This window comes from Hippichthys cyanospilos, chromosome 5 (genome assembly GCF_059441005.1).
Source record: "Hippichthys cyanospilos isolate Australia breed blue-spotted pipefish chromosome 5, RoL_Hcya_1.0, whole genome shotgun sequence".
NCBI lineage: Eukaryota > Metazoa > Chordata > Actinopteri > Syngnathiformes > Syngnathidae > Hippichthys > Hippichthys cyanospilos.
Window position 1 is genome coordinate 13,795,676 of NC_142373.1, and position 23,290 is coordinate 13,818,965.

Below are 23,290 nucleotides of genomic sequence, written 5' to 3' on the forward strand. Positions count from 1 at the left end.
TGCTGGAAAAAACAAACAAAAAAAAACAATTACGGGTTGAGACGTGGTTGCTCATATTGAATGGGTAATTATTAAGGGTCTAATTTAATCAGTAATATTGCTTATAGTCTATCGTTTAATTTAAATTATTTATTTCAATTCCGTAATTCTTGAAACAGAACACCTACAAAATTGTGGTTTGAAAAAAAAAGGCATATGTCTCCTTTAAAACTTACAGGGCCAACAGCTTATTGTTTGCTGGAAAAAAACCAAAACATGCCGAGACGTTGTTGCCAAAGGATGACACACACTTCTGCCTTGCAAGCATTCCACAAGCACGTGCTTCAAGAGCAGCTGGTGGCTAAGGTGAGTTTTGCCAGAGTTTCTGAGCAGCATGCGCACGTTTCTCCGCTTCGTTGATGCAACAAACACATCTAAGATCATAGCACCGCTAATATTTTGCCCCTTTCACACAGCCCATCAAAGCGACCTAAATCTTTTCCTTGGTTGCTTGTATGGGGAGGATCCACACATTTCCTAATTTAACTTTTTTTTTAAACATCTATTTTCTGTGCTGTACAACAGTTGCCAAAAAATATTGTCCTAATCATACCCCAAAAATGACAAACAGATTCAAATAACATTAATTTGTTGCAGTACACTCAAAGCTTTTTCTAGGATGGATGGCAACCATCCCGTATTGTAGCAGGTTTAATTGACCCATTTTGAAATTGCTCGCCAGATCCGGCTCGCCACATCATTTTATGTGGCCTGTGAAATGCTGATTTGACTTCTAGTTTCTGACTAAAATACCAAACTTGCAAGTTGTCTTCAATGTTGAAAAAAAGAATAAATAACAGCATTTCCTTATTCCCAATTTCCATATTATATTATATAATATGGTATATAATATTCCCAATGACTGACCTTTGGTTTCAAAGCTAGCTAAGTGTGTGATGAACTTATTTTGACTTTACAGTTATTTCGGCCCTCTGACAGAAACCTGAACTAGAATGTCGCCCACAATAAAAAAAAAGTTTGACACCCCTGTTCTAAAGAAATAAGTTTAGGAAGAATGTCAATTTAATGACCGTTATGTCAACAATAACCATTTTAAACAGTCACTCATTGAAATTATGTCAAAGGTTCAACTGTACACAATGATTTTTTTCTTTTTTGTGACTTCAATGATAGTTTTACTGTATTATATCTTAAAATGCTTATCATCGTTGTTTGTTTTCTCCTATATATATCTGACAATGTTATTCTACTACCTAATATCAAACAATTCACTTTCATCAGTTTTGCCCTGACAAATGGCTCAGTTTCTTCACAAGTCAAATAGAATGACGCCAAACTGGGCGTCATCCTTGCCCAGTCTCCTTCACAAGGACAACACCCGCTCTGCTTTGATATGTGACATGGTACTTGTAATAGTATGTAAAAGTGCATCAAAAGAACTCCAGAATATAAAGGGGAATATATAAAGGCACGTCAAATATGTGCTCTGTAATGCCAGGAGCAGTACAATTTTCTTATCAAATTACTTGGCTGAAAACTATTCTACAGGGGTGTAAATCATTAAAAAAAAAGGTCGAGAATTTTAATAAATTGTCGAAATAAAGTTTTTTGATGTGTTAGTATTGCTTGGGCAAATGCAGATTGGTGTAAATCGATGACGGCAAGCTGACACTCATGTGTTGTATCCAAGCTGTGTGATGACCCGGCACACGCGTCAGCTGATATTCGATATGTATCAAATGCGTATCTGCATTCGGAAGACGCTCGATTCCAATCTCCAGATATCTAAATACATTTTTATCTCTCTTTAACCTTGATGCATCTATAATAGTGCTCCATGAAGGAAAAAAAATTGAGCTAAATGAAGGAAAAAAAAAACGTGTCACTTGAATCATGCAGCATGACTAGTTTTCATCACCACAGCAATACTTCATAGTGAAAGAGGGCAGGAAATTCTTCGACAAGACGCAATGACAAGTCCGATGATTCGGTTGGACGTATAGTGCAGAAACACCACAGAGATACTTGAGGCAAGAAGTTTCAAGGAATAGCTTGGTCACATAATTACTGTAATACTTGAAGATACCGTTTAAGTGTTTTGTAACTATACTGACATCAAGTCAGGTGAGGAAAAAAAGTGTGCTGCTTTTACCTTGATGAGGGAGGTACAAACAATTGCGCCGGCATTCACCATCGGATTGTGGGGCTTATCTGCAAAGCAACAAAAGTTCAGTTAATTTGTGGCATGCGGGGGAATTGCTAACGTGCCCTTGAAGCGTGTAGTTGCGTCTGTAAACAACATGCCGCACGATGCAAAGCCTGTTCGTAAAAGCTACCAACATTCGAGTTTGTTTTGCGGTTAATCATTTGTCGGCGGCTTGACACAACGTGACATCGCCGTCCAAAACAATGAGGTTAAGCCAGTCCCTCGCCAACAGTACACTCCCATATGTTGTTTCAGCGAGGTGAACTCTTTTCCGATTGCACGCTTTACTTGCGCAACAGCCCTGGCAAAATTCCTGTGCACGATATTATGACAAGCTCTGAATTAAATAATGGAGGGATTTTCTTTTTATCTTAACACATCATATATACACTGTGAACAATGGAGAAGATCTCAATGTTGTTGGAAAAAAGGTAATGCAGAGGGTCATGTCTACCCACCATCTTCATCTAGAAAGAGTTTATTAAAACGCAGGCCGCTGGGCTCCTTCCCGATGAAACTGTGCACATACTCGGTGCCGTGGTCATGTACAGCCACGGCGTACTTCAGAGGCTTGACGCACGACTGCAGGCAGAAGGGCACCTTGGTGTCGCCCACTGTGTGTCTACAAGAGACAAACAGTTCAGTCAGTTGAAGGGGTCCAGGAATAAAAACGGTACAATAACACATCGTTTCAGCAGGCGAGTGGGTCCTTGCACCCCGTTTTTCACTGGGGAAGCCTCAAAAATATTGATGATCGAATTTTGTCGATGCGCTCCACTCGCATTACATGGCAGAGGCAAAAGAAAAATAATAATCTCCCGTTTATTGAGAACAGTGGTTCCCAAATAAGATTAACTTTATTGTCCTCAAGGGAAAATTGCCATGGGCATAAAGTGCATTTAGTCCACAGCAGCGTTTAAAACAGGCATAAAAAAAAAGACATCAGTATAGCAGCATTATAGTCAGTGCAGGGAAACGAACAACTCCGGCATGTTCGTAAGCTAACACTATGCCAAAGGCAATCTTGCTATAAAGACTAAAATGATCAACAATCAACAGAAAATAAGAATTAAAAAATTAAAAAAGAATTTAAAAAACTTTAAGAAACCACTATAATTTCAGTTCCAAAGTTTTAGAAATCAGATACAAATGACACAGCACCTATTTTATCCCCCCCCCACACACATCCAAAAACGCTTTGCGCTTGTTGAGGGATACTTGAATGGGGAAATAGTCAATTAAAAAAAACCAGAAAACATTTAAAAAACAATTATGCGCTAATCCTGCTGTCTAATCCACATCTTGATGTTGCACACCTGTGAGGTATGATGGATTATCTCTGCATTGGAGGGGTGCACACAATCACAGATTTAGAGAAAAGTTTGAAAGAAATCTTTGAAAGAAATGGTTAGTTTGTGCACGTAGAAAAATATCTCTGAGTTGATCTCATGAAAAATGGGGGCAAGAAGAAGTGTTGCAATTATATTTTTGTTCAGTGTAGTTAATGATAATCTTGCTTTTTTAGCACCAATTTATCTTTATGACTTCTGCTCTTACACAAACACATTGCGTATCAATGTAATTATACTCCGCATGGCACAGAACACGCTGTCCAAAACAACTGTTGCGACACTCGTTAAGAACATTAATGACTTCCCCATTTTTTATTTCATGTTTGTACAATAATCTCTGAGGGTTCATTCACATTTCAGCTGTTTTTCATGGCTTAGTCTCTTTTTCTCAGCTAGCCTCTATGATTGTATCTTCAAAATTTCCACATTTTAACAATTAATTTGAGAGTATCCAACTGCATTCGGAAAGTGCCAAGATGGCCCAATCGAAAGTAACAAACAACCTTACTGCTTCAGACAAAGACTACACATCTGTCCTTGCCCTATTAGACCCGAGGGCAGCCTTTGACACACTCAAGTTGCCTACAGTTTGTAAATATCAGTAATAAGGGGTCTATGCACTATGTAATGGCGTCCCACAAGGGAGCGTACTTGGGCCAGTACTGTTTAGTCTCCACATGCTTCCTTATTGGACCACGTGAACTTCCACAGCTATGCCAATGACAGACAACCCTGAAGTCTCAATGAAATAATCCGTTACCCAACATTCAACCGTGCCATAAGAAAATCAACAGAAGGTTGACCAAAATTTTGCTTCTGGTAAAAAAATAGATAAATCACTGTACACTTTTTTTCCTTTTTTTTTTTTTTTTTTTGCCAAAAATGCTTTGTGCTGGTTTGTCTGGAAAGAAAAAAAAATCACAGAACAGCAAATGAACAAAAATGACTTTCAAAAGTGTTTTCATCTCCCCCTCTATCTGCAATTGTGCTTGGAGCTCACCTCTGACCATCTACCGTGCACAGAGAGACAGCCCACATGTCCGGGCTGAATTTGGCAAGTTGGGGTATGTAGTCCGCAACCTGAAAGAGTAGAGGAAAAAAGTAAGGCATGCGAAAAAAGGCCAGCGCGGCTACAAGCTCTCGACACTCGAGGATCAGTGGAATAGCGAGGACACCGCATGAATCCCAAAGGCAGGACACCAAAAACAAGACTGCGTGAGTCATGATTTGACAAAGAGCTACTATCAATTTTGCTTCCAAGCCAATTAATGCATGATCATGCAAATGGAGAAAAGAATGCTTCAAAACATGTATGTTGACACTGCTAAGGCAACGTGGAGAAAACATAAAGCCACCCCCTAATTTGCCCGTTTCTTTTATATCCTGAAAGGAGACATATTATTTGTCTGTGGCACGCTTTTGTCATAATATCCGTGAATTAAGCACCGCTGCACACTTTTCTACACGCGATTAAAAAGGAAATGTTCATAATATGTCCCCTTGAAAATAGAAGCAGCCTGTACCGCATCTACCGAACTGATGAAGGAGTCATGGATCTAGGGACAAACCTGCCCTTCAGAGAGTGATTTGGCACTCTCGTATAGCTCGTCAATGTGGGAAGTGAAGGACTGGAAGTCTGGAATGACGAACTTCTTGCGGAAGGCCTGCGTGAGCAGGACAATGTTGCTCTGGACACACCTGATGAGCAAAACCACAAACAGCATGCTCAAACACAGCGGCCGCATGCAAAAAAAAAAAAAGTTTGCCAATCGAGTTTGCAACCCCGATGTGTGACAAACTTCATGTAGGTTTGTCGATGATGAAGTGGCCTCATCGACAATATGACGGTTCATCGGTTCTCTCGCATCAGCTGCCATGAACCCATATTGAGATGGCGTGTACGCAATGTACCTTTTCGGCTCGCGGCGCTATTACGTCAACAATCGAAAGCGCTTTATGGAACCATATTTAGTTCAAATGGCAATAAACTCAATAGAAAAACAAAATCCTATTATGTTATACATGTAGAAACATTTTCCTCTCAACTTGGGAATATAAGTGGAGGCCACTCACTTTTTGAACTGGTGTCTGTCCAACGTGACTCCATCCGGAGTGTTCTTTAAGGTTTCTTTCAGTGTTTCCATGCATTCTTTAAGTCGGGGGTCTCCTGTGCGAAGTCCTGTGGTTTTAAGAGCCTACAAATACAAGCTCGAGAATGTCATTCACTAAAAGAAGAGGAAGAAGAAAAGTATTTCAAGCATGCTGACTCATTACTTTATGGAGAGTCAAGGCAAATTTTATCCGCACGCAATGGCAAGAACTCTTGTGCAATTACCCAAGGTTCAAATTTGGCAGTATTTCACAGCTACAGCTATCGAATAAAGTATTTGAATATGCGACTGAAAATTCTATCAAATGATTGGGTATTTGGACCAAAAATATATCGGTTTGTTTGGTTAAAGAACAATAAATACAGAAGGCAGAAAAAAAATCATAACTCCACTTAAGGATGATCAACTTGTTTACATTTTTAGATAATCTGCATTTTTTTAAAGGATTTCAATACCACATATTCCCAGACTGATACCACTAATACATACAGTGTTTGCACATCCCCCCCAGAGCATTTTTTTTACCCGTACAAGTATTGTTATATTTACAGACCCCTTGAAAAGCCACAATCGCCGTAAAATGTTCCCATGTTTTTTAAGGTATAGCCATTATCAAGTTTCCGCTTTTATGAAACAAAGTCAAAAAATAGAAACAATCGTAGAACTTACTGTGAGGAATTTATGCGCTGAAATAGTTTCTTGACCTTCAGCAACAGTGTAGAAGAGCAAATCCTCCAGGCTGGGCAAGATGCCGGCATTTCTTCTCCTGGGTGAGAAAAACAAACGAGTTTATGACTTCACTCGCAATGCACATGTTATCATTTATTGTGCATATAACTTGACAATAAAAGACGATCCGGTTTGCTGTTATGCAAACAGCAGCTTGATGACCGCGAAAGCATCAAGTATGAGCAAGAATTGGGTCAATTCCAATGTTAACAGCACTCATCTGTTTTGTTTCTGATACTGTTGACACAACAGTGAACGATATCAATGGCACACACATTTACACATGACTATTTACATACACTAAAAGAAGTGTGAACAATAATGTTGTTTTCATCTGGACTCATGGAAGCAGCACTTCAACCTCATCGTATTGCGCTAGAGATAAATGAATGATCTGCCAAGTAGTTGATTGGCACTGATTTTGACAAATATTGGTATCGACCTTTTTAAAGAATCTGAAAACTGGTTATGAATCCATTTAAAACCGTGTACTTCAGAGGACTATTTGTTTAAATTTTCACTAATTCTGCTGACAATTAGAACACTACAGCTGTAGTATTTGTTTGAAATCAAAACAAAGATCAGTACAATTTTTAAATTTCTTTTTTTTTTTATTATTGTAAAAGGAGCTATTTACTACAGTAGTTTAAGTTTTTGAAATCAAAACAAAGATCAGTACAATTTTTAAATTTCTTTTTTTTTTTATTATTGTAAAAGGAGCTATTTACTACAGTAGTTTAAGTTTTCATTTAACTCACTAAGGACCATTGACAGCAAGATGCCCCAGATCCATTTTTACTTGGCAATGAACCCTTGAATCATTGTTAGAGTTTTACAACAAAAAAATGTATTTTTCAATTGTCCAAAATCCAAATAATGGTGATTTGCCTCTTTGGCTACTTGTAATTTGTGTCATTCCTGGGGGGAAAATAAATATATAAATAAATAGAAAAAAAGTATATCGCACATTTGCTGCGGATTTGCTGTACCGCCATCCTAGTATGTTGTCGATACAAATTAAAATCATTCAGGTTTTGCTCAAAGTTGCAATCGTATAAGACCAAGCCAGAATTCCAGGGATTCTCGGGTCCTTAACCCTGCTGAATTGTCTGTGTTGGATTAATAGTGTCAACACGGCAATCCCGTTCACACGCTGACCGTGACACAGCAGCGAGATCGGCAGCGGAAGCAAGGAAGATCGGCAGCCTGCATCGAAAGCCGAGCTTCTTAAAATGTCTGAGTTGCCAAGGACTCCCTCAGAATCCAAATGGCCATTGAATTGATGCTAAAGGTCAGTGATTAATTTTGGCCCAAGCACCACTTAAAAAAAATACTTTGCTCAAAACAGCCTAAGTGTTATTCAAAAATGGGAGGCTGTATTGGTATAAGCATATTAGTGATGCCTTGTCACAAAAGCGGGCTTATGCCTCATAGTTTTTAGGGATTGCTACAAAAATAACCTACTTAAAAATTGTAGTTTGACTTTAAAAACTAAGTTATATTTTTACAAGATAAAGTCTTCATTTTATAATGTTAAAGTCACGATTTAACGAGGGAAAAGGCTGACAAATTTCAAATTGACTTTTTTTTCATGTAACATTTCAACTTTTATCAAAAAGACAACTTTATTCTTTTGAAGGAAATAGACTATGTATCTTTATAACTTGAATAAGATGCTATCTTGGTTTTTATCTTGAAACACATTGAGTTTATGTTTGTCTTTTGAAATGTTCTATCCTAATACAATTACCCCTTAAAATAAGAAAATGTATTTTGTATTTTCACACAACACAATCAAATCAAAAGTTTTTCATTGGTCCAAAGCAGAGGTCGCAAACCTTCTTGAAACCGAGAGCTATTTCTTTGGCGCCGAGTAATACGAAGGGCTACCAGTTAATGCGAAGACACTGATCATGTTAACGATTGTTCACAATCATTAATGAACAGATTTAGTAACTATGTAAATCAAGTCTAATACGTCATGTCATACATGTACTGTATAATTGTTTGTAAAATTCATAGAAAATCACCAACGTCTGATCACTTGTAAGCTATTTGCAGAACAGGCCTGCGGACTACTAATGTGATCTTTGGAGCTACCTGGTGCCCGCGAGCACCACGTTGCTGACCCCTAGTCCAAAGCAAATGTCGCTTTAAGTCATTGCTGTCCTTGGTCATTTTTTTTAATGCCCGTGCCCGTCTCCGCATGCATCATATTTTTATTCCGATTTCGATCCCGCTAGTGGACCCCAATATGAGAAGCAGTGATTTACACCAAAAAGACAGCTGCGCGAAAGGAAGCGGATAAATGAAGCACTTGAGTGTGACAAATGTGTCACACCCTCTAGCTCAGTGCAACGGACACTCCAGCCAGGCATCAAGAGTAACTTTTTGGACATGTACACACAAAGCACTCTTGTGTCTCTAATTCAACTCGAGAGCAATATTTACATGGCATCTGTCTCCAAAAACAGCAGCAGTCGTAAGTCAATAAACGCAACTAATGGACTAGGAAAGCACTCAGCAAAATTGTGGGTAGGTGTGTGTTGCACAAGGATGATGCATTTCACAAGATGGCTCTTCACTGAGGATATTGACTTTTTTTCCTACCATATCACATGAAGTGTAACAAATGTGCAAACATGGCGAGCCGTTCAAGATGAGCGTGCAGAGCAGGCGTGAAAGCGGAGTCTTTCTGTCGAGTGCGTTTGTTTGTACATCTTGTGTGTTATGTGTGTGTCTGCCGCTTTCCTTTGGTTGTAAACGTTGCCCGTGCACCGAAGAGCCACAGATGGAAGTTGAGTAAACCCACGCCTATTCGCAGCTAGCGATTCATAAATTCACATACTTGCGTTGTTGTTGTTTTTTTTGCTCTTTCTTTCAAAGCCCTAGGTGAGAATGTAGTAATTTGTGTCACGGAAGTGATATAACTTAACCTGAGTGACTAAGATTTTAGTTTAAAAGTGGAGAACATGAAAACTCCACACAGGAAGGCCAAGGCAGGCTGGAATTGAAGGCGGGACCGCTGAACTGTGAGGCAGATGTGCAAACCACTCTTCCATCGTGACGCTTATTGCTGATACCAACTGTCAACAAAGACTATCGTAAAAACGTAAAATGCGATTCCTTTTAAGGTGCAACTATTAATCGACAACTAATGGGTTATCAAATAAATTGATAATTATTTTGATAATCAATAGTTTGAATACTTTTCCCCCCCATTTAAAATTCTCCATATGCTCGGAATTTCAGCTTTCCAACAGTAAATGTTGCTGAAGACAATTTAAAAAGGCGCAGACCTGCTAAAACAAAAAACAATTGGGAGTTTCGCTTTTGCTAAGCACTTTGCCAATTATGTAATGGCAGACTGACAATCACGTTGTATGCTCAGTTACATATCCAGCCAGTTAACACCTCCACTGTGCCAACGACCATTTATCAACCGTGGCTTCTCCTTTCTATTTCTGTCTGTCATGCATCACATTATCTAGTGGCCTCTGGCTTGCTTTTCATTCCTTTATCCTTTACAGTCCAGGAGCTTGTTACACATTAGTCAGTTTACTCTCAGCTCAAGGCAGCTGAACTCTTCAGCTTCCTCTTATCTACGTTTTAAAAAAATAAACACGAATACCCATCGTATGCTAACACATAAAGAGTTTATCTTTAAAATGTTCCAAACACTGGTCAGATTGAAAGCATGTCACAGGCCTGGTGCATGTAGCGAACTTGGCACATGCTTTTTTCACCATCTACAATTGCTTTGCGCTGGTCAGGAAAACATTTCATAGAGGGGTACTGTACATCATTGAAAAAATGTTGACAAGCACTGATCTAGGCCGCACTTAAGTCACGGGATTTCCTTACTGTCCGCTAAGAGGTCTAATAGTCCAAAAATGTTCAAATGTGCAAATTTTGGTGCGGCTGCAAAAGAGTAACCAAAATGATATTATGGATTTCATTTACTGAAAGTTGCATCGCACAGTCAGTTTATTTGTACAGTAGGCACATAACGGTGTCCTCATGGGTGATTTGATTTTTCTCTTCCAGCTCCTATGCTCATGTCCATATTTAAAACTTTTAAGTAGCACTCCCCTGTGTTGCGTGTTCACTTCCTGGGACGGAACATGGCTGCAGCGCTAATCTACTACATGAGCTACAGTCTCAATTAACTTTTAAGATAGCTGACCGGTATTTTAAGTGGGTGTCCCTACTGTATTTAGCCACTTGGCACCGTGTCCGGTATTAACGAGGCAGTGTTGTGTCCTAAATACCACGTGTGCCCAGTTTCCACAAGGCTGTACCGGTTGGTAAACGGTGACATTGGCACTCTTCAACCAATTTATTTGAAAAACTAAAACAAAATACAGAAAATAAAAGCCCATTCACCTGCCTCCACTGGTACCGTAACAGAACACCACTATGCCTATTCATTGTTTGAAAAGTTGCAGAAAAAAATAGTCCCTGACACTAGTGCCACTCAGACACAAAATTGGGTCTATACACAAAAAAATTGACAAGGGCCCATGCCTGAAATTGTACAGGATGTTGTCCATTTGCATTTAAGCAGCTATTTTCTATCTAAGGCAAAATGCCCAGATCAGCACATCATCTATCGTTAGCTCTTAACGTTACCTTATTGCATATTGTGTTTGAGTGCAAGCTTATTTTTCTGCCGGCCACTGATGAGAAGTATGTATACAACCAGAATGATTTACATAATTGCAAATGCTTCTTTTCACTCCACAATACCTGTCCTGCAGCCCAGACTCAGACACTCCCTTTTTTTTTAAACAACTTACAAAATGTTGTTTTTTCACATACCTCAAGCGTAATGAATGAACACTAGCACAGAGCTTGGCTTACTTGTAATGTAATAGAATGTAAGTACACCCGACTAATGTAATGGGTGTTTAACAATTGCAAAATATATATATTTTTTTAATTAAAAGTCAAAATGACAGAGTAATTGAAACGACTGCATAACCAAGCTATTCTCAATCATTCATACAAGTTGGGTAATCATGAAAATTAGACCACAATCTATGCTTGACAAAAACAAGATAACGAATCAAAAAGATAAACTTTTGTTGTTCATCGGGGGAAAAAGGTTCAAGGTTATAGACTGGGCCTTAGGTATTTTTATCAACAGTAATTTATGTTTCTTGGTATATTTTTATCATATGTCATTGCATAGTTTGGATTTGCCCGTTTTCTTTACCCTCTAACTATGCAGGATATGGTCTAAAATCACATACCAGTAAAGAGAATGGCCCATACGTCAACCGTGTCCCAGATCGTATTTGAAGACGTCGTGTTTACATTTTAGCCCTCACCACCGGGAGCTATTTGTGCCATTACGACGTCATAGCTAAGTATTAGCCGCAGCCGTGCCACGCACATGTGGATTTGTGGTTTTGAGAGGAGGATGAAAAAAAACGGATCGTTTCGGTTTCCGTGCCCTATCGCGCGTGTTTGAAGTTTCACTTTGCGTGGTCAAAAAACAATGATCGAAAACACTAAAGGTGACGCCATTAACGCGGGCCGGGTAACATCCTGTCATTGAGCTCCAGACGTCTTCGTCCGCTCGCAGGCTATGCTAAAAGGCAGCCAGGGTAGAGCCGCAAACGGGGTGGGGGCTACTCACTTGTCAGCGGCCGCTTCGACACCTTCGTCTTTTTTCTTCGGTTCGTCCAACTTTAGCTCGCCCCCCGCCTTCGCGCAGTACGGCCGGATGCGGACGAACGCCGCCGGGTACCCCGCCCGGTACGCGGGGCCATGGAGGAGCTTAAGCCCCGCGGAGGAGGCGGCACCCGAGTACCGGTGGCGGCTCGCGAGACACCCCGCAGGGGGACACTTGAGGCTGGCTTTCAACAAGTCCTTGAGCGCTGTGGCGAGCCTAAAATGGAACATCTCAATCCCCGTCGGGCTGGTGGAGAAGCGGTGTTTATAGATTAGGAGTTGGTTCCGCGTTGAAAGGGATGACTGGATACACGTTGGGAAGTCTGAGGCTATGACTCATAATACACCGGCGCGGATTTATAAGTACAGTTGCAGGTTCACACCCATTTCCGCTCCTATTGGTTAAAGAACGGTGACGTCAGATTTGATACTTCCGACAGTTCGCGAGTACAGTACAGCTAACCCCCGCATATTCGCGGATACTGCTGAATCTATACCCATGCCCAAAATGCCTCATATGCAGTATTGTACAGCGGTGCGTTGACATTACAAATGTTATTTGCACCAAGACCAAAGTCTCAAAATGTTTGATACAACAATTTATTTCAACCGATACCAGTATAAGAAGTAATACTCACGATTTTATTTGTATGTATGAACAGTATGGTGTTGGTGTTTTACCCATTAGAGCAAACATTTGTTTGATATACAGTAATAGGTAAGAAAGTTATACCTTAAAATTCTTGACTCAGGGCAAATAACGTGTACATTGAGAAAACTCTACCACGCCCTCTAGTGTCTAAACGCCAGAAGGGAAAAAGTTGCCACGACTGCAGGAGTTGGTCAGGCGTCGCGACTTAAACATGTGCAAGTTAGTGAGCTACTACACACTGTGCGTCTTTGTGTGCTCTCAACTCTGTTTCGCGAGCGTTTGGGCTGACGATGGTGAGGTCAAGATTGAGGTGGTGTACCAGCCTGAAACGTGCGAGAAAAAGAGCAAGCGGGGAGACCTGATGAACGTCCACTACGACGGCTTCCTCGCCAAAGATGGGTCCCAGTTCTACTGCAGGTCAGCGCGAAAACATTTTACTCACAGAGGATATGATTTTCAAGAACATTCTTCAACGACTTTTATAACGCTCTTGTATATGTATGACAGTTCGCCGATGCTCTTTAGTCGTTTATTCATTCAAGAACCGCCATCGTGAAACAACTCACGCCCAGTCATTTCACACAACGTTCAAACGTCGATGTCCATTAGATCTTGACCTTTCATCTTAGATGTTCATTTGCTCTTTGCATATCATCATAATAGACACAGAGACACGCTCAAAGTATGCTGGGTAGTCTCATCATCGCTGATGCCAATTTTCACAAAGAATAATGCCCTCCTTGTGGAAAAACACATAATTTCATGACAAAAACGTTACAAATCATGACACCATTTGTTTTGGCATATTACCGGTGGAACTGAAACGTGTGAATGAACTGGAATGCTTTAACAAGAAGTTAAGAAAATTGATGGATGGATAAAGCAGTTTGAGGTCTCCGATACATCTTTTTCTTTTCCTTGGAGTACTGTTGGATATCAGATCAAGCAAATGCGATATCAAAATGAACGATACGTGTTTTTATTTATGATTGGGTTGGGAACTACAAGTGACTCGATCAAGTGATATTATTCCAACAAAGAATAATTATTATTCCAACAAAGAATAATAGTCACCAACAGTAGATATGAGAAAATATGACCCATTCATTCCAAACATTTGGCTTATATATTTGACCCGCCTTAGCAGCAATGATTAAAAGGGAGCTCAAAAACCCCTTACCACCAAAATGGCTGCTTTGAGCATTGTTGATCAACTTCCTGTGCAATTTTGTTGATGGGTGAAATAAGGGCTGCAGAGGTTTTATTTTTTGCAACTTGAGAGGGTGCTTTGGGGGGCACCTAAATTGTACATATGACACCACGACTTGCAAAAATGGTTGCTTTCAGAAATTGTGTTGCCAGCATCTTTAGTATTTTGATTTTCCTATTCCAGTCGCCACGACAAAGCCGGACACCCGCAGTGGTTCATCCTGGGTATCGGCCAAGTCATCAAGGGCCTGGACATCGGAATGTTGGACATGTGCGTGGGGGAGAAGAGGAAAATAACCGTCCCGCCCGCCTTGGCTTTTGGAGAGAAAGGCAAAGGTAGCCGGTCGTAGGCCACCCGCACTCGTGTCTCTGTCCGATCGTCGCTTCTTTCATGGTATGTCTTTGCCTTGCAGTCGCTCTAGCTGAGAGGAGGGCCTCGCATCCCCTTTCTCGTCTCTCCGTGGCATGACCGTAAGCATGCGTTCAGGTTTTGAGGTTCTGCACTTCTGCTCGCGTAATTTGCTCGTTGCTTGAAAGCGCATGCTGTGTTTGTAGCAGTCTGCATGCAAAGCTCACACGTCTGACAGCCACTGAGTGAAAATCAGTTAATTAACCCTTCTGCAACTCCGTTTGCCAGGAAAAGTAAGAAGGCTTCGTTTAATCGTGCATTTATTGCTCAATCATGCATTTATCCTTAACACTAAAGTGCCTAGGAAAGAATGTATGGGCTCTTAAAAATGTAAGTCTTTAGGATTGAATGAATGAAAAAAAAAATATTGTGTAAACCACTGAAAAGTCCCTTTTCAATATAGGTCCTGTTCCACCCAATGCGACGGTGGTATTTGAAGTGGAGGTCTACTCTGTGTCCCGGGGTCCACGAAGCATGGAAGCGTTTGGACAAATCGACGTCGACAAAGACCGAAGTCTCACAAAGGCAGAGGTAACTAATAACAATGGCAGGGTGAACCAAATATGGCTCCTGAAGAGTTTTAAGCAACTTCTGTCGGTACTTTCAAGATCAAAAGCCATTTGAAGATGGAGTATGAAAAAGATGGCAAGCCACGAGATGACCCTTTCTATGAGGAGATAATCAACGACATCTTCCGCAAGACGGACACCGACAAAGACGGGATCATCAGTGCCAATGAGTACAACATTTATAAACACGATGAGCTCTAGTTCAAACCAGTTGTCAAGACATTCAAGGTGTGGTATCGTTTTTTTCTAGACAGTTATCATAGTCCACAAATGTGTTTTGGGTCCGAAGGCACTGACATTTTTAAAACTCTGAAAACCACTAACGATGCAGATGGGGTTCTATTTTGTACAAATGTATAGCATAACTCTTACCGGGCAATCCATGTGCTTTCCTCTTTTGACCCTTCTGCAATAATAAATAGACTCTATCCGTGTAAGAAATGGGAATACATCCTCACTGTCGTTTTAGCACTATAACGTCCACACTGTCGATATCGCTGACGTTCTCGCACTGCTACGAGATTTTCATCCGGATGGATGGCACCCTGATGGCCGCTGCCCTCACCTGTGATGTGAGGTCCACGCCCAGCGGTGCCCTGCGACATAACAATTCATTGACTTAATCTGCATCGCTAAAATTTTAAAATAATATTTCCTACTTTGGCTCATAGCGGACGTCGGCATCGGGGGGCAGGATTCCCTTCTCTTCTCTGAGTCGCTCAACACCGTTCCTGATCCAACAAAAAGGTCATCCAAAGCTATTTGTTCGAACGGATAAATTGTGGTGACGCACCATGCGATCATCACGCCGTTGTCGGTGCAGAATTTGGCGGGAGGGCAGAGCAGGCGCAGGCCGGTTGCCTCGGCGATGACACCCAAAACTTTGCGGATGTACTGATTGCTTGCCACACCTCCCGACACAACCTATGACACAACGTTCAACAGGGGGAAAAAAAAAGGATCAAACATATTCTTCTGGCCTTTACTGTTATGTATTTGCCCTTATTTTCAAAATCATTAAAAATATATCATGAAATGATGACTAAAATGTAAATACAGCTATTTTATTATTACTATTTTTTTTTCATTTTTAAAAATGCACTGAGGGCCAGTGGAAAAAAGAAACAAAAACGGTCAAAAGGATTGTTACTTTTGTGTCAGAATTCTGAATTGAAATCCTACAAATTCTTATTTTATTCTCAATATTCAGAATTTAAACTCCAAATTCTTTATTAGATTTCTGACTTTAAAGTGAGAATGCCGAGACAGGTTGGTAGTATTTTCACTTTGATCTCAGAATTCTCAATTGAAAGTATGTCTAAGAATTTTCACTTTAAAGACATTGAGAATAAAGCAAGAATATTGTCCGAATTTTGAGTGAGATTTCTCAGAATGAATGTGAGAATTCTGATCATAAAAAGAGGATTCTGACTTTTATAGGAGATAGTAATTCTGAGATAAAATTCTGATTTCATCCTTAGAATTCTGACTTCAACGTTTTGACTTCAAAGTCAGAATTCGGGGAATGAAGTCACAGTTCTGAGATAAAAGGGAAAATCATGGCCTCTCCAATCCTTTTCATTGTAAAAAAAATCAATTTTGAACAATGACAGAGTTGGTGTTTCAACATAGTTTTGGAGTTTAGCGTGTCAGAAAAAGACACATGCACCCACTGACCAATGTGGGTTCTATCGAAGGCAGGAGTCCGTTGGCCTTGCAGAAGAGAACGGCGCGATGCGTGCGTTTGGCCAGATGACACGCGACCGTGTGCTGCGTGGCCGCCGCTATGTCGTTCACACAGGAGAGCAGAGTTCCGCGTTCGATTCCTGTGGACAAAAAGAAAAAAACTGCTGATCCCTCATACAGGTCGCATGAGAATGTGCTTGTTTCCTGTTTCTTTCAATGTACCTTCCTCCGCTTCCTTTTTCTCTATGGTCATGGTAATTTGATTCCGTAGCCCGGCGAAAGAGAAGCAGCAGTCACGCATTTGTCCCATGGGCGTCTTGAAAGGAAATCTCAAGCGGTCACCCTCTTGAGCCAGCAGTTCTATGGCCTGTCCTCCGCTCAGCGTGGCGCAACTCGGGTGCTTTGTGAGAGACAGACGTCTTGCCACCTGCAGTTTTGCAAAAAAAAACAAGTTGGGGCAGTTCTTGGGCAGTTGTCACAAGTGAGGGAACCTCAAATACTCTTCCACGCCTGCCTGATGAAAGACATACTTGACAAATATATTAGTGGCGGTGGAGTGCAGAGACCCAAATGGCTCACCTTATCTAGAGTATCGCCTGGAGCTTCGTCCAGAGACTGACCCAGCAAAAGAAAATCGTCCACGCCGCGAGCCACTGCGAGTAGCGAGTGCCCGCCTGACACAAGCAGCACCAGGAAAGGGAAAGAGACGGGCTGGAGCAGGCGGACGGTCAGTGCGTGGGCCTCCATGTGGTGGATGGGGATAAATGGCATGCTGTGGCGTCTCACGAAATTCCGGCTGAACTCCAAGCCTACGCCCAAACTCAGGGCCAGGCCGGGCTTCACGGTAGCGGCCACGGCTGACAGCTGATGCGAGTCCACGCCGCTCCGGTCCAACGCCTCCTGGACTACTCGCTCGATGTGCTCCCTGTGGAGCTGCTGGGCCACAGTGGGGATGATGCCACCGATCCTTCAATGGCAGAGCTGAACTCAGACAAGCAATCTTTTCAACTTTCCAGGGAAGTTCTACAGTCTACAGTCACGTTTTTGGTTTGGAACAGTGTTTTTTATTTTTTAAGTGAGCTCAACATGAGCATCGTATAGACAGGTGAACAGCGGGATCGTAGTCTCACCTGAGATGCACCTCTTTCTGGGAGTGCAGGGACTCTCCCAGTATAGCCCCAGTCTCGCTGAGCACGGCCGCTCCGGTGTCATCGCAGCTCGTCTCGATGCCCAAAACCAGGCGAGAGGAACCGGCGCAGGGGGAGTTTTTCTCCATGGCAACGTTGCCATACCGCCTCCGTGCAAATCGCAACAGCCTCTGAATGACCTTCTTCGTTTTGGAAGGGAACATGCTAAAGGATATTTGCTTATTGGCAAGAAAGTCAATCTTTATTTCATCCCACTTAAGAGTTTTTTTTCTATTAATATAAAAAAAAGAAATTAGATACACCAGAAACTCTTTTTTTCCCCTCCCAAAGTCAATATAAACCTATTTCCTGTTCATTTCTTCTTCTACTGCAACGCGAGTTTCTCTTCGATGCAATCCTGCCACCAGCTGGTACAAAATGTTTTTCGGTCATTACATAATAATAATAATAATAATAATAATAATAATAATTATTATTATTATTATTATTATTATTATTATTATTACTAGAATCGGCTCTAGGATCTTATGTTTTTGTTTCATACGGCGTTACATGTAATAATTATGTGCGTCCGAAGAAATACACAGAATATTTTTAAACAAGAACGAACAAAATAAAATCAATACATCAATACATTCTGTACATGTAAAAATATCAATCTTTTATAACACGAAAACGACGAGAAGTAGTTCAGTGCTAGTGCTAAATGACGTCGTTTCCGTTTAGGGGGGAAGCATTAGTCAGTGGCACCAAGCTGTCGCCACAAGACGGGGGTCACTTTCTAATTGGCTCTTTTACACCGGTGGACTGCAGCATAAATGTCCAAAAGAAGGTAAAAAATACATATTAGTCCGTTTGTTTATTTGATATCCAAACGCGTCGTTATGGTTACATTTTGTGCAGCATTGTTGCAACGTGGTGGAGAAGTTTACTCTGTGCGCTTCCTGTTCACTCGTGACAGCGTCCTGTCGTATTAAAATGCGTTTATACCCCATACTTTTCCGTATAATTTTTCCTCAAGGATATGGAACACCGGCCGTGTATTTCCGAGGAATTGAGGCAATTTGTCGTGCGTGGCGCTCCCCCAACAGTCTATTACATCCCCGCTTTCATATCTGAAGAGGAGGAGGTCTACCTCCTGCAGCAGGTCTATCAGTCCCCCAAACCTAAGTGGACCCAGTTGTCCGGTAGGAGATTGCAGAACTGGGGAGGCTTGCCGCATCCCAAAGGCATGCTGGAGGAGAAGATGCCCACCTGGCTTCATGCCTACTGCCTGAAAGTTTCCTCGCTGGGGACCTTCGGAGGAAAAACGGCCAACCACGTCCTGGTGAACGAGTACAAACCGGGAGAAGGGATTATGCCCCACGAGGATGGACCCCTGTATCACCCGACGGTCACCACTGTCACGCTGGGCTCGCACGGCCTCCTGGACTTCTACACACCAGTGGGCCGATCGGATGATGATGATGATGAGGCGGTTGCCACTTTGCAGGAAGACCGTCATCTTTTCTCGCTGCTCTTAAGGCCACGCAGCTTGTTGGTGTTGCAGGACGACGCTTACCGGAACCTACTCCACGGCATTGGAGCACGAGATCTGGATGTTCTGACGGACAAGGTCCTGAACCTGCACGCCGCCGGGGCCCAGCCAGATGAGACGCTCACCCGAGGGACAAGAGTGTCACTGACCATCCGACATGTTCCCAAAGTCTTGAAAACCAAGCTTCTTTTCGGGAAGAAGTGATTTAGTCCAATCTAGTCCAATCTAGTCCAATGTTTCTCAACCTTTATTTTTGTGCGTCACTTCTTTCCACAATTATTAGGAAAATCTCATGGCACACCACCTAATAACAATGCCACAAAATAATTTTACATTATCTTTTAAGTGTATTAGTTACCTATTTTACTGGTTAAAAGTTTCGTACATAAATTGAACTATAGCCTGTAACACGTTGGGTTAGATTTCCCCGCACAAGAATGTACTCCTGCTCACTGATATTAGTTCAATATAATGCTCATGTTTCAGGTGAGGTTGACATGTATTAAACATTAAAAGTCTAAGAAAACATGTAAAACGTCAGATAAAACTTCTTTTACTGGACTTATTGTTTTGTATTTTCAAAATGATCTCTTTTTGGTGAATTGTGATCATATTGGAAGAAAATGGAAATGTCTATGGAAACTGAGGTTCATTGTCATTTTTTAAAAGAATCTAAGAAGTAAAAGTGCGCACGCAAGTGTGAAATTAAACAAGTTGATCTTTCAGTGTTTTTATTTGTATCTGTGTCTGAGTGAGCCATTTCCGAATTTGGCTAAATTGTGATAGAACAATGCAAATTTGCATGATACTGCCTTCAGTTTCCCCAACTTTGATGTGGAAGCAAGGCTGCGAGAACATTTTCCATTTTTAAGCAACTTTGTCTTGTTATTGTATCCTGCACAGATTCAAGGCATCCTGCGCCAGATGTAGAAACGCATTCCCGGAAGGTAAGTGCACCCCTTTTTATTTTTCGTTGGTGTGGGTGTGTGTGTGTGTGTCCAAGCAATATTATTCTTGAGCGAGTTTGTCTGAAAGCTTGTCCTATCTCAGTTATGTTCTGGTACTAGTTGTCTTGAATCTTTGCAGGTGAAATTTCTAAATGAATCAAAGTTTGTTATCAGTCATCGATACCAACTGTAACAGATGTCCTGCCATTCAAAGACATTTAAGGTCATTATTTGGATTTTTTTTTTTTTTAAAGGGCATGAAATAAGATCCTCAGAGCTTCATTTAACATAAAACGCCATCGGTTAGCAGTTAAGCATCAAGCTAGGCTGCTAGAGCTCACTCCCAAATCCCTTTGAGACTTGAGGTATATTTTATTCTGCAGCTCCTGAAGATAGCTCCTGGATGCAGTTATTTCATCTACTGCTAGGGCCACCGGAAGTGACATCAAAGTAACTAAGAAGCGGACTACACCATGGAGACACAGAAAAAAAAAAACGAAAAAAAACATGGGAGACATCGCACAATTTCCCGAGCCTTACACAAATATTCTAAGGCGTGTGACAATTTTGAATTTTGAGATTTTGACACACAGGAGCTGACAAGAGCCTTTAAAGCCTCACCAACAGCAGGCACTATTGAAATCCCGATTTTTCACATTTTTGTGATGTCGCAGCTCCGGGAATACTATCAAATCATTTTCCAACAGCAGATGCTTTGTACAGGGGTTTTAGAGGACTCAAGAAAATGTTTAAATCGAAACACCTTGACACATAGCATTTTTTACAAATTAATTAAGGGGAATACTGTTGAATCGAGCCACTCCAGCTGCCTTCTACAGACACTAATTTTCATCCGATTTGATGTGAATCCCATTTGACAGGAGGACAAAACAAAAATGGAACCAGCGAGCAAGCGGTGGAAAGGTGCGGCGTGCGACCCCGACTCTTGGGTGGCGTACCCCGTCCTTTCAGATGAGCAGACGCATGCCGTAGAACTGATCGACGTCTTTGCTGCGCCTGTCCTCGACAAGCGAGAGACGTCGCGACTGGTTGCTGAGCTCAACAAGCTCCACCCCTTGACGGATCTCCAGCATGTCAAAAGAGTTCGAGCCATCAAGACAGAGAAGGGCCATCCCGACTCTCTGGAGATCCTCCTGTTTCCGCTCAGTAAAGTTCCCGAGGTGGACTCTGATTTGTTGAGCGTTGGATTCGGCGAACTGGGCCAACCCTTCGTGGTCAAGGTTCCCGCTCGCCCCCCTTTGACCCGACCCCAATATGAGCTGGCAAGAACGCACTGGCCCATCTCCTTCCACGAAGACAAGCAGGTGACCCACGAACTCCGAGGGGAGTCCTTCGGCCCGGCTCAGAAAGCCCAGATGCACGCGTTTATGTCGGTAGCTCTGGCTGCCGCCCAAGAAGGGAAAGCCTTGAAGATGGAGGCGGTGGGGGCTGTGGTGGTAGACCCGCTGTCCGCAACGATCGTTGCCGTGAGCCACGATTGTCGAGGGCGACACCCCCTGCATCACGCCGTCATGGCGTGCATCGACTTGGTGGCCCGAGGGCAAGGCGGCGGCTGCTATCGATTGGACGCATACCCCGCGTGCCGCTCCATCTCCACGCCGGTCTCGGACTCTGCGCCGCAGCCGTACATCTGCACCGGCTTGGACCTGTACGTGACCAGAGAGCCGTGCATCATGTGCGCCATGGCGCTGGTCCACTCGCGCATCGCCCGCGTCTTCTACGGTGCAGCCTTTGCCGACGGAGCCCTGGGGTCCAAGTACAAAATCCATACGCTGAAAGACCTCAATCATCACTTTAAGGTTTACAAAGGAGTCATGAGCCAGCAGTGCGAGGAGCTCAACAGAGCAGAGCTTTGAAATGTGTATTTTATTACTTTTATACCATATTCAAGTTTTAATTAAATCTCGTTAAAACAATCATTGCAGATTTGGTTTTAATAGGGATGGGGAAGTCTGGAATGGACTGCCTTTATATGAGTGCTGATATGAAAGATTTTGTGTGTAGACTACTTTAATCCAATATTACCTAAATCAATATTGAATCAGGACACTCCTAATGTGGACGAAACATTTTGCTCTGGTAAACTCATTCAGATGTATTAGCAAATGGGTTTCAAATATGTTCATACGGACTTAAATATTTGAGGATTTAAACTACTTCCAAGTGTGTTTAAATGAATTTAAATACTTTTGAACGTCTCTGCATTATAGTTTCAAATTGGAGGCTAAATGCTAAAATTGTAACACTCATTTCTCCATAATGTCATTGTGTATTAAACTGCATATGCGCTTAAAATTCAGAACAAACACAATGTAATACTGTAAAAACTACTAATAGAGAATGTTTATTTTTCAAACATATTGGTATAATGTAGGCAAATGCTGAAAAAACATTTTTTAGGCTGATTCTGAAACAACTTTTTCTAAATCTGTGCATTAGCAAATCAATACCCTTGGCATTATGAGCGAAAATTGCTGTTTTAACAAATTCAAAAATCAAGCAAACTGTTAATTAGTCATTTTTATGATGATGTTTGCCAGTTTTTTTCACATAATGCCATCGAGATATGTGCAAATTAATGCACTGTGACATAATGGTGAAAAATGCTCAAGCTGCTAAATGTTTTCAAATACCATTAAAAAGCCGTCTCAGCAATGTTTACCTTATTTTCAAATGCAAGTCAATAGCCCTTGGTATTATGGGGAAAAAAAGGGTATGTTTTTAGCATTTAGCCTACAAGAGTGTTGGAACCAGTTTGACAGCCAAAATGTTTACACTGGCAGCTCCTCGCTTCCGTAGAAAATACTGGTTCATTATATGATTTCAATCTAGCACATGGAGGACGCTCTACTGTAGCAAAGCAGACCCGGGCCAGAACATCATTTTACTTTGACGACAGAAAGCATGTTCTACTCTAAAATGCATTTATGGCTCTTCAGAATAACTTGCACAAATTCAAGATGACCTGTGCCAATATTTCTGCCTGAATCATATGTATTCAAACAATGCTTTACCTGCTATGAAACACATAGGCT

At 41.6% G+C, this 23,290-nt stretch overlaps 5 protein-coding genes across 10 annotated transcripts in view; 3 read left to right on the forward strand and 2 right to left on the reverse strand.

Moving 5' to 3' along the window:
• Positions 1-12,426, reverse strand: part of glsb (glutaminase b) — a 26,711-nt gene extending 14,285 nt beyond the window's left edge. Inside the window, exons 1-7 of one of the 3 annotated variants that reach the window (XM_088414359.1) lie at positions 12,043-12,424; positions 6,339-6,435; positions 5,632-5,753; positions 5,127-5,256; positions 4,559-4,638; positions 2,665-2,828; positions 2,153-2,211 (exon numbers count right to left, since the gene is read on the reverse strand). In XM_088414359.1, the coding sequence (XP_088270485.1) occupies positions 2,153-2,211; positions 2,665-2,828; positions 4,559-4,638; positions 5,127-5,256; positions 5,632-5,753; positions 6,339-6,435; positions 12,043-12,308 (918 nt within the window). In that variant the 5' untranslated portion in view covers positions 12,309-12,424. Of the gene's footprint in view, positions 1-2,152; positions 2,212-2,664; positions 2,829-4,558; positions 4,639-5,126; positions 5,257-5,631; positions 5,754-6,338; positions 6,436-12,042 lie in introns of all 3 variants that reach the window. The other 2 variants (XM_088414361.1, XM_088414360.1) reach the window with 2 other exon arrangements.
• Positions 8,397-21,216, forward strand: fkbp7 (FKBP prolyl isomerase 7). 2 transcript variants are annotated; one of them, XR_015865550.1, is made up of 6 exons: positions 8,397-13,146; positions 14,123-14,274; positions 14,751-14,878; positions 14,956-15,144; positions 20,191-20,234; positions 21,116-21,216. XR_015865550.1 is itself a non-coding variant. In XM_088414369.1 (4 exons), the coding sequence occupies exons 1-4, from the start codon at positions 12,941-12,943 to the stop codon at positions 15,115-15,117; spliced, it is 648 nt and encodes a 215-aa protein (XP_088270495.1). In that variant the 5' UTR covers positions 10,106-12,940; the 3' UTR covers positions 15,118-15,357. The 2 variants fall into 2 exon arrangements, 1 of the variants encoding a protein (XP_088270495.1); XM_088414369.1 differs by lacking the exons at positions 20,191-20,234; positions 21,116-21,216 and having other exon boundaries at positions 10,106-13,146; positions 14,956-15,357.
• Positions 13,693-18,096, reverse strand: osgepl1 (O-sialoglycoprotein endopeptidase-like 1). Of its 2 annotated transcripts, XM_088414364.1 has the most exons (7): positions 17,733-18,096; positions 17,182-17,569; positions 16,825-17,029; positions 16,594-16,742; positions 15,710-15,840; positions 15,576-15,647; positions 13,693-15,512 (listed from the first exon to the last, which is right to left on the reverse strand). In XM_088414364.1, exons 1-7 carry the CDS (start codon positions 17,951-17,953, stop codon positions 15,431-15,433), a joined length of 1,248 nt encoding a protein of 415 aa, XP_088270490.1. In that variant the 5' UTR covers positions 17,954-18,096; the 3' UTR covers positions 13,693-15,430. The 2 variants fall into 2 exon arrangements, with proteins under 2 accessions (XP_088270490.1, XP_088270488.1); XM_088414362.1 differs by having other exon boundaries at positions 15,576-15,840.
• Positions 15,045-22,738, forward strand: adat3 (adenosine deaminase tRNA specific 3). Of its 2 annotated transcripts, none has more exons than XM_088414366.1 (3): positions 15,045-15,144; positions 20,191-20,234; positions 21,116-22,738. In XM_088414366.1, the coding sequence occupies exon 3, from the start codon at positions 21,131-21,133 to the stop codon at positions 22,109-22,111; it is 981 nt and encodes a 326-aa protein (XP_088270492.1). In that variant the 5' UTR covers positions 15,045-15,144; positions 20,191-20,234; positions 21,116-21,130; the 3' UTR covers positions 22,112-22,738. The 2 variants fall into 2 exon arrangements, with proteins under 2 accessions (XP_088270492.1, XP_088270491.1); XM_088414365.1 differs by lacking the exon at positions 15,045-15,144 and adding an exon at positions 18,492-18,582.
• On the forward strand, positions 18,490-20,148 carry alkbh6 (alkB homolog 6, nucleotide demethylase). Its single transcript, XM_088414367.1, has 2 exons — positions 18,490-18,582; positions 18,772-20,148. The coding sequence occupies exon 2, from the start codon at positions 18,775-18,777 to the stop codon at positions 19,489-19,491; it is 717 nt and encodes a 238-aa protein (XP_088270493.1). The 5' UTR covers positions 18,490-18,582; positions 18,772-18,774; the 3' UTR covers positions 19,492-20,148.
• Positions 22,739-23,290: the final 552 nt, after the last annotated feature.

Bases quoted from the DNA above. Each gene is read 5' to 3' on its own strand.
- fkbp7 (XM_088414369.1), top strand. From the start codon at position 12,941: ATGTGCAAGTTAGTGAGCTACTACACACTGTGCGTCTTTGTGTGCTCT. The intron at 14,275-14,750 runs GTAGCCGGTCGT...TTTTCAATATAG, and splicing joins TTTTGGAGAGAAAGGCAAAG to GTCCTGTTCCACCCAATGCG. The intron at 14,879-14,955 runs GTAACTAATAAC...GGTACTTTCAAG, and splicing joins GAAGTCTCACAAAGGCAGAG to ATCAAAAGCCATTTGAAGAT.
- adat3 (XM_088414366.1), top strand. From the start codon at position 21,131: ATGGAACCAGCGAGCAAGCGGTGGAAAGGTGCGGCGTGCGACCCCGAC.
- alkbh6 (XM_088414367.1), top strand. From the start codon at position 18,775: ATGGAACACCGGCCGTGTATTTCCGAGGAATTGAGGCAATTTGTCGTG.
- osgepl1 (XM_088414362.1), bottom strand. From the start codon at position 17,953: ATGTTCCCTTCCAAAACGAAGAAGGTCATTCAGAGGCTGTTGCGATTT. The intron at 15,841-16,593 runs GTCAGTGGGTGC...GTTGTGTCATAG, and splicing joins CTTCGATAGAACCCACATTG to GTTGTGTCGGGAGGTGTGGC. The intron at 15,513-15,575 runs GTAGGAAATATT...GTTATGTCGCAG, and splicing joins GACGTCCGCTATGAGCCAAA to GGCACCGCTGGGCGTGGACC.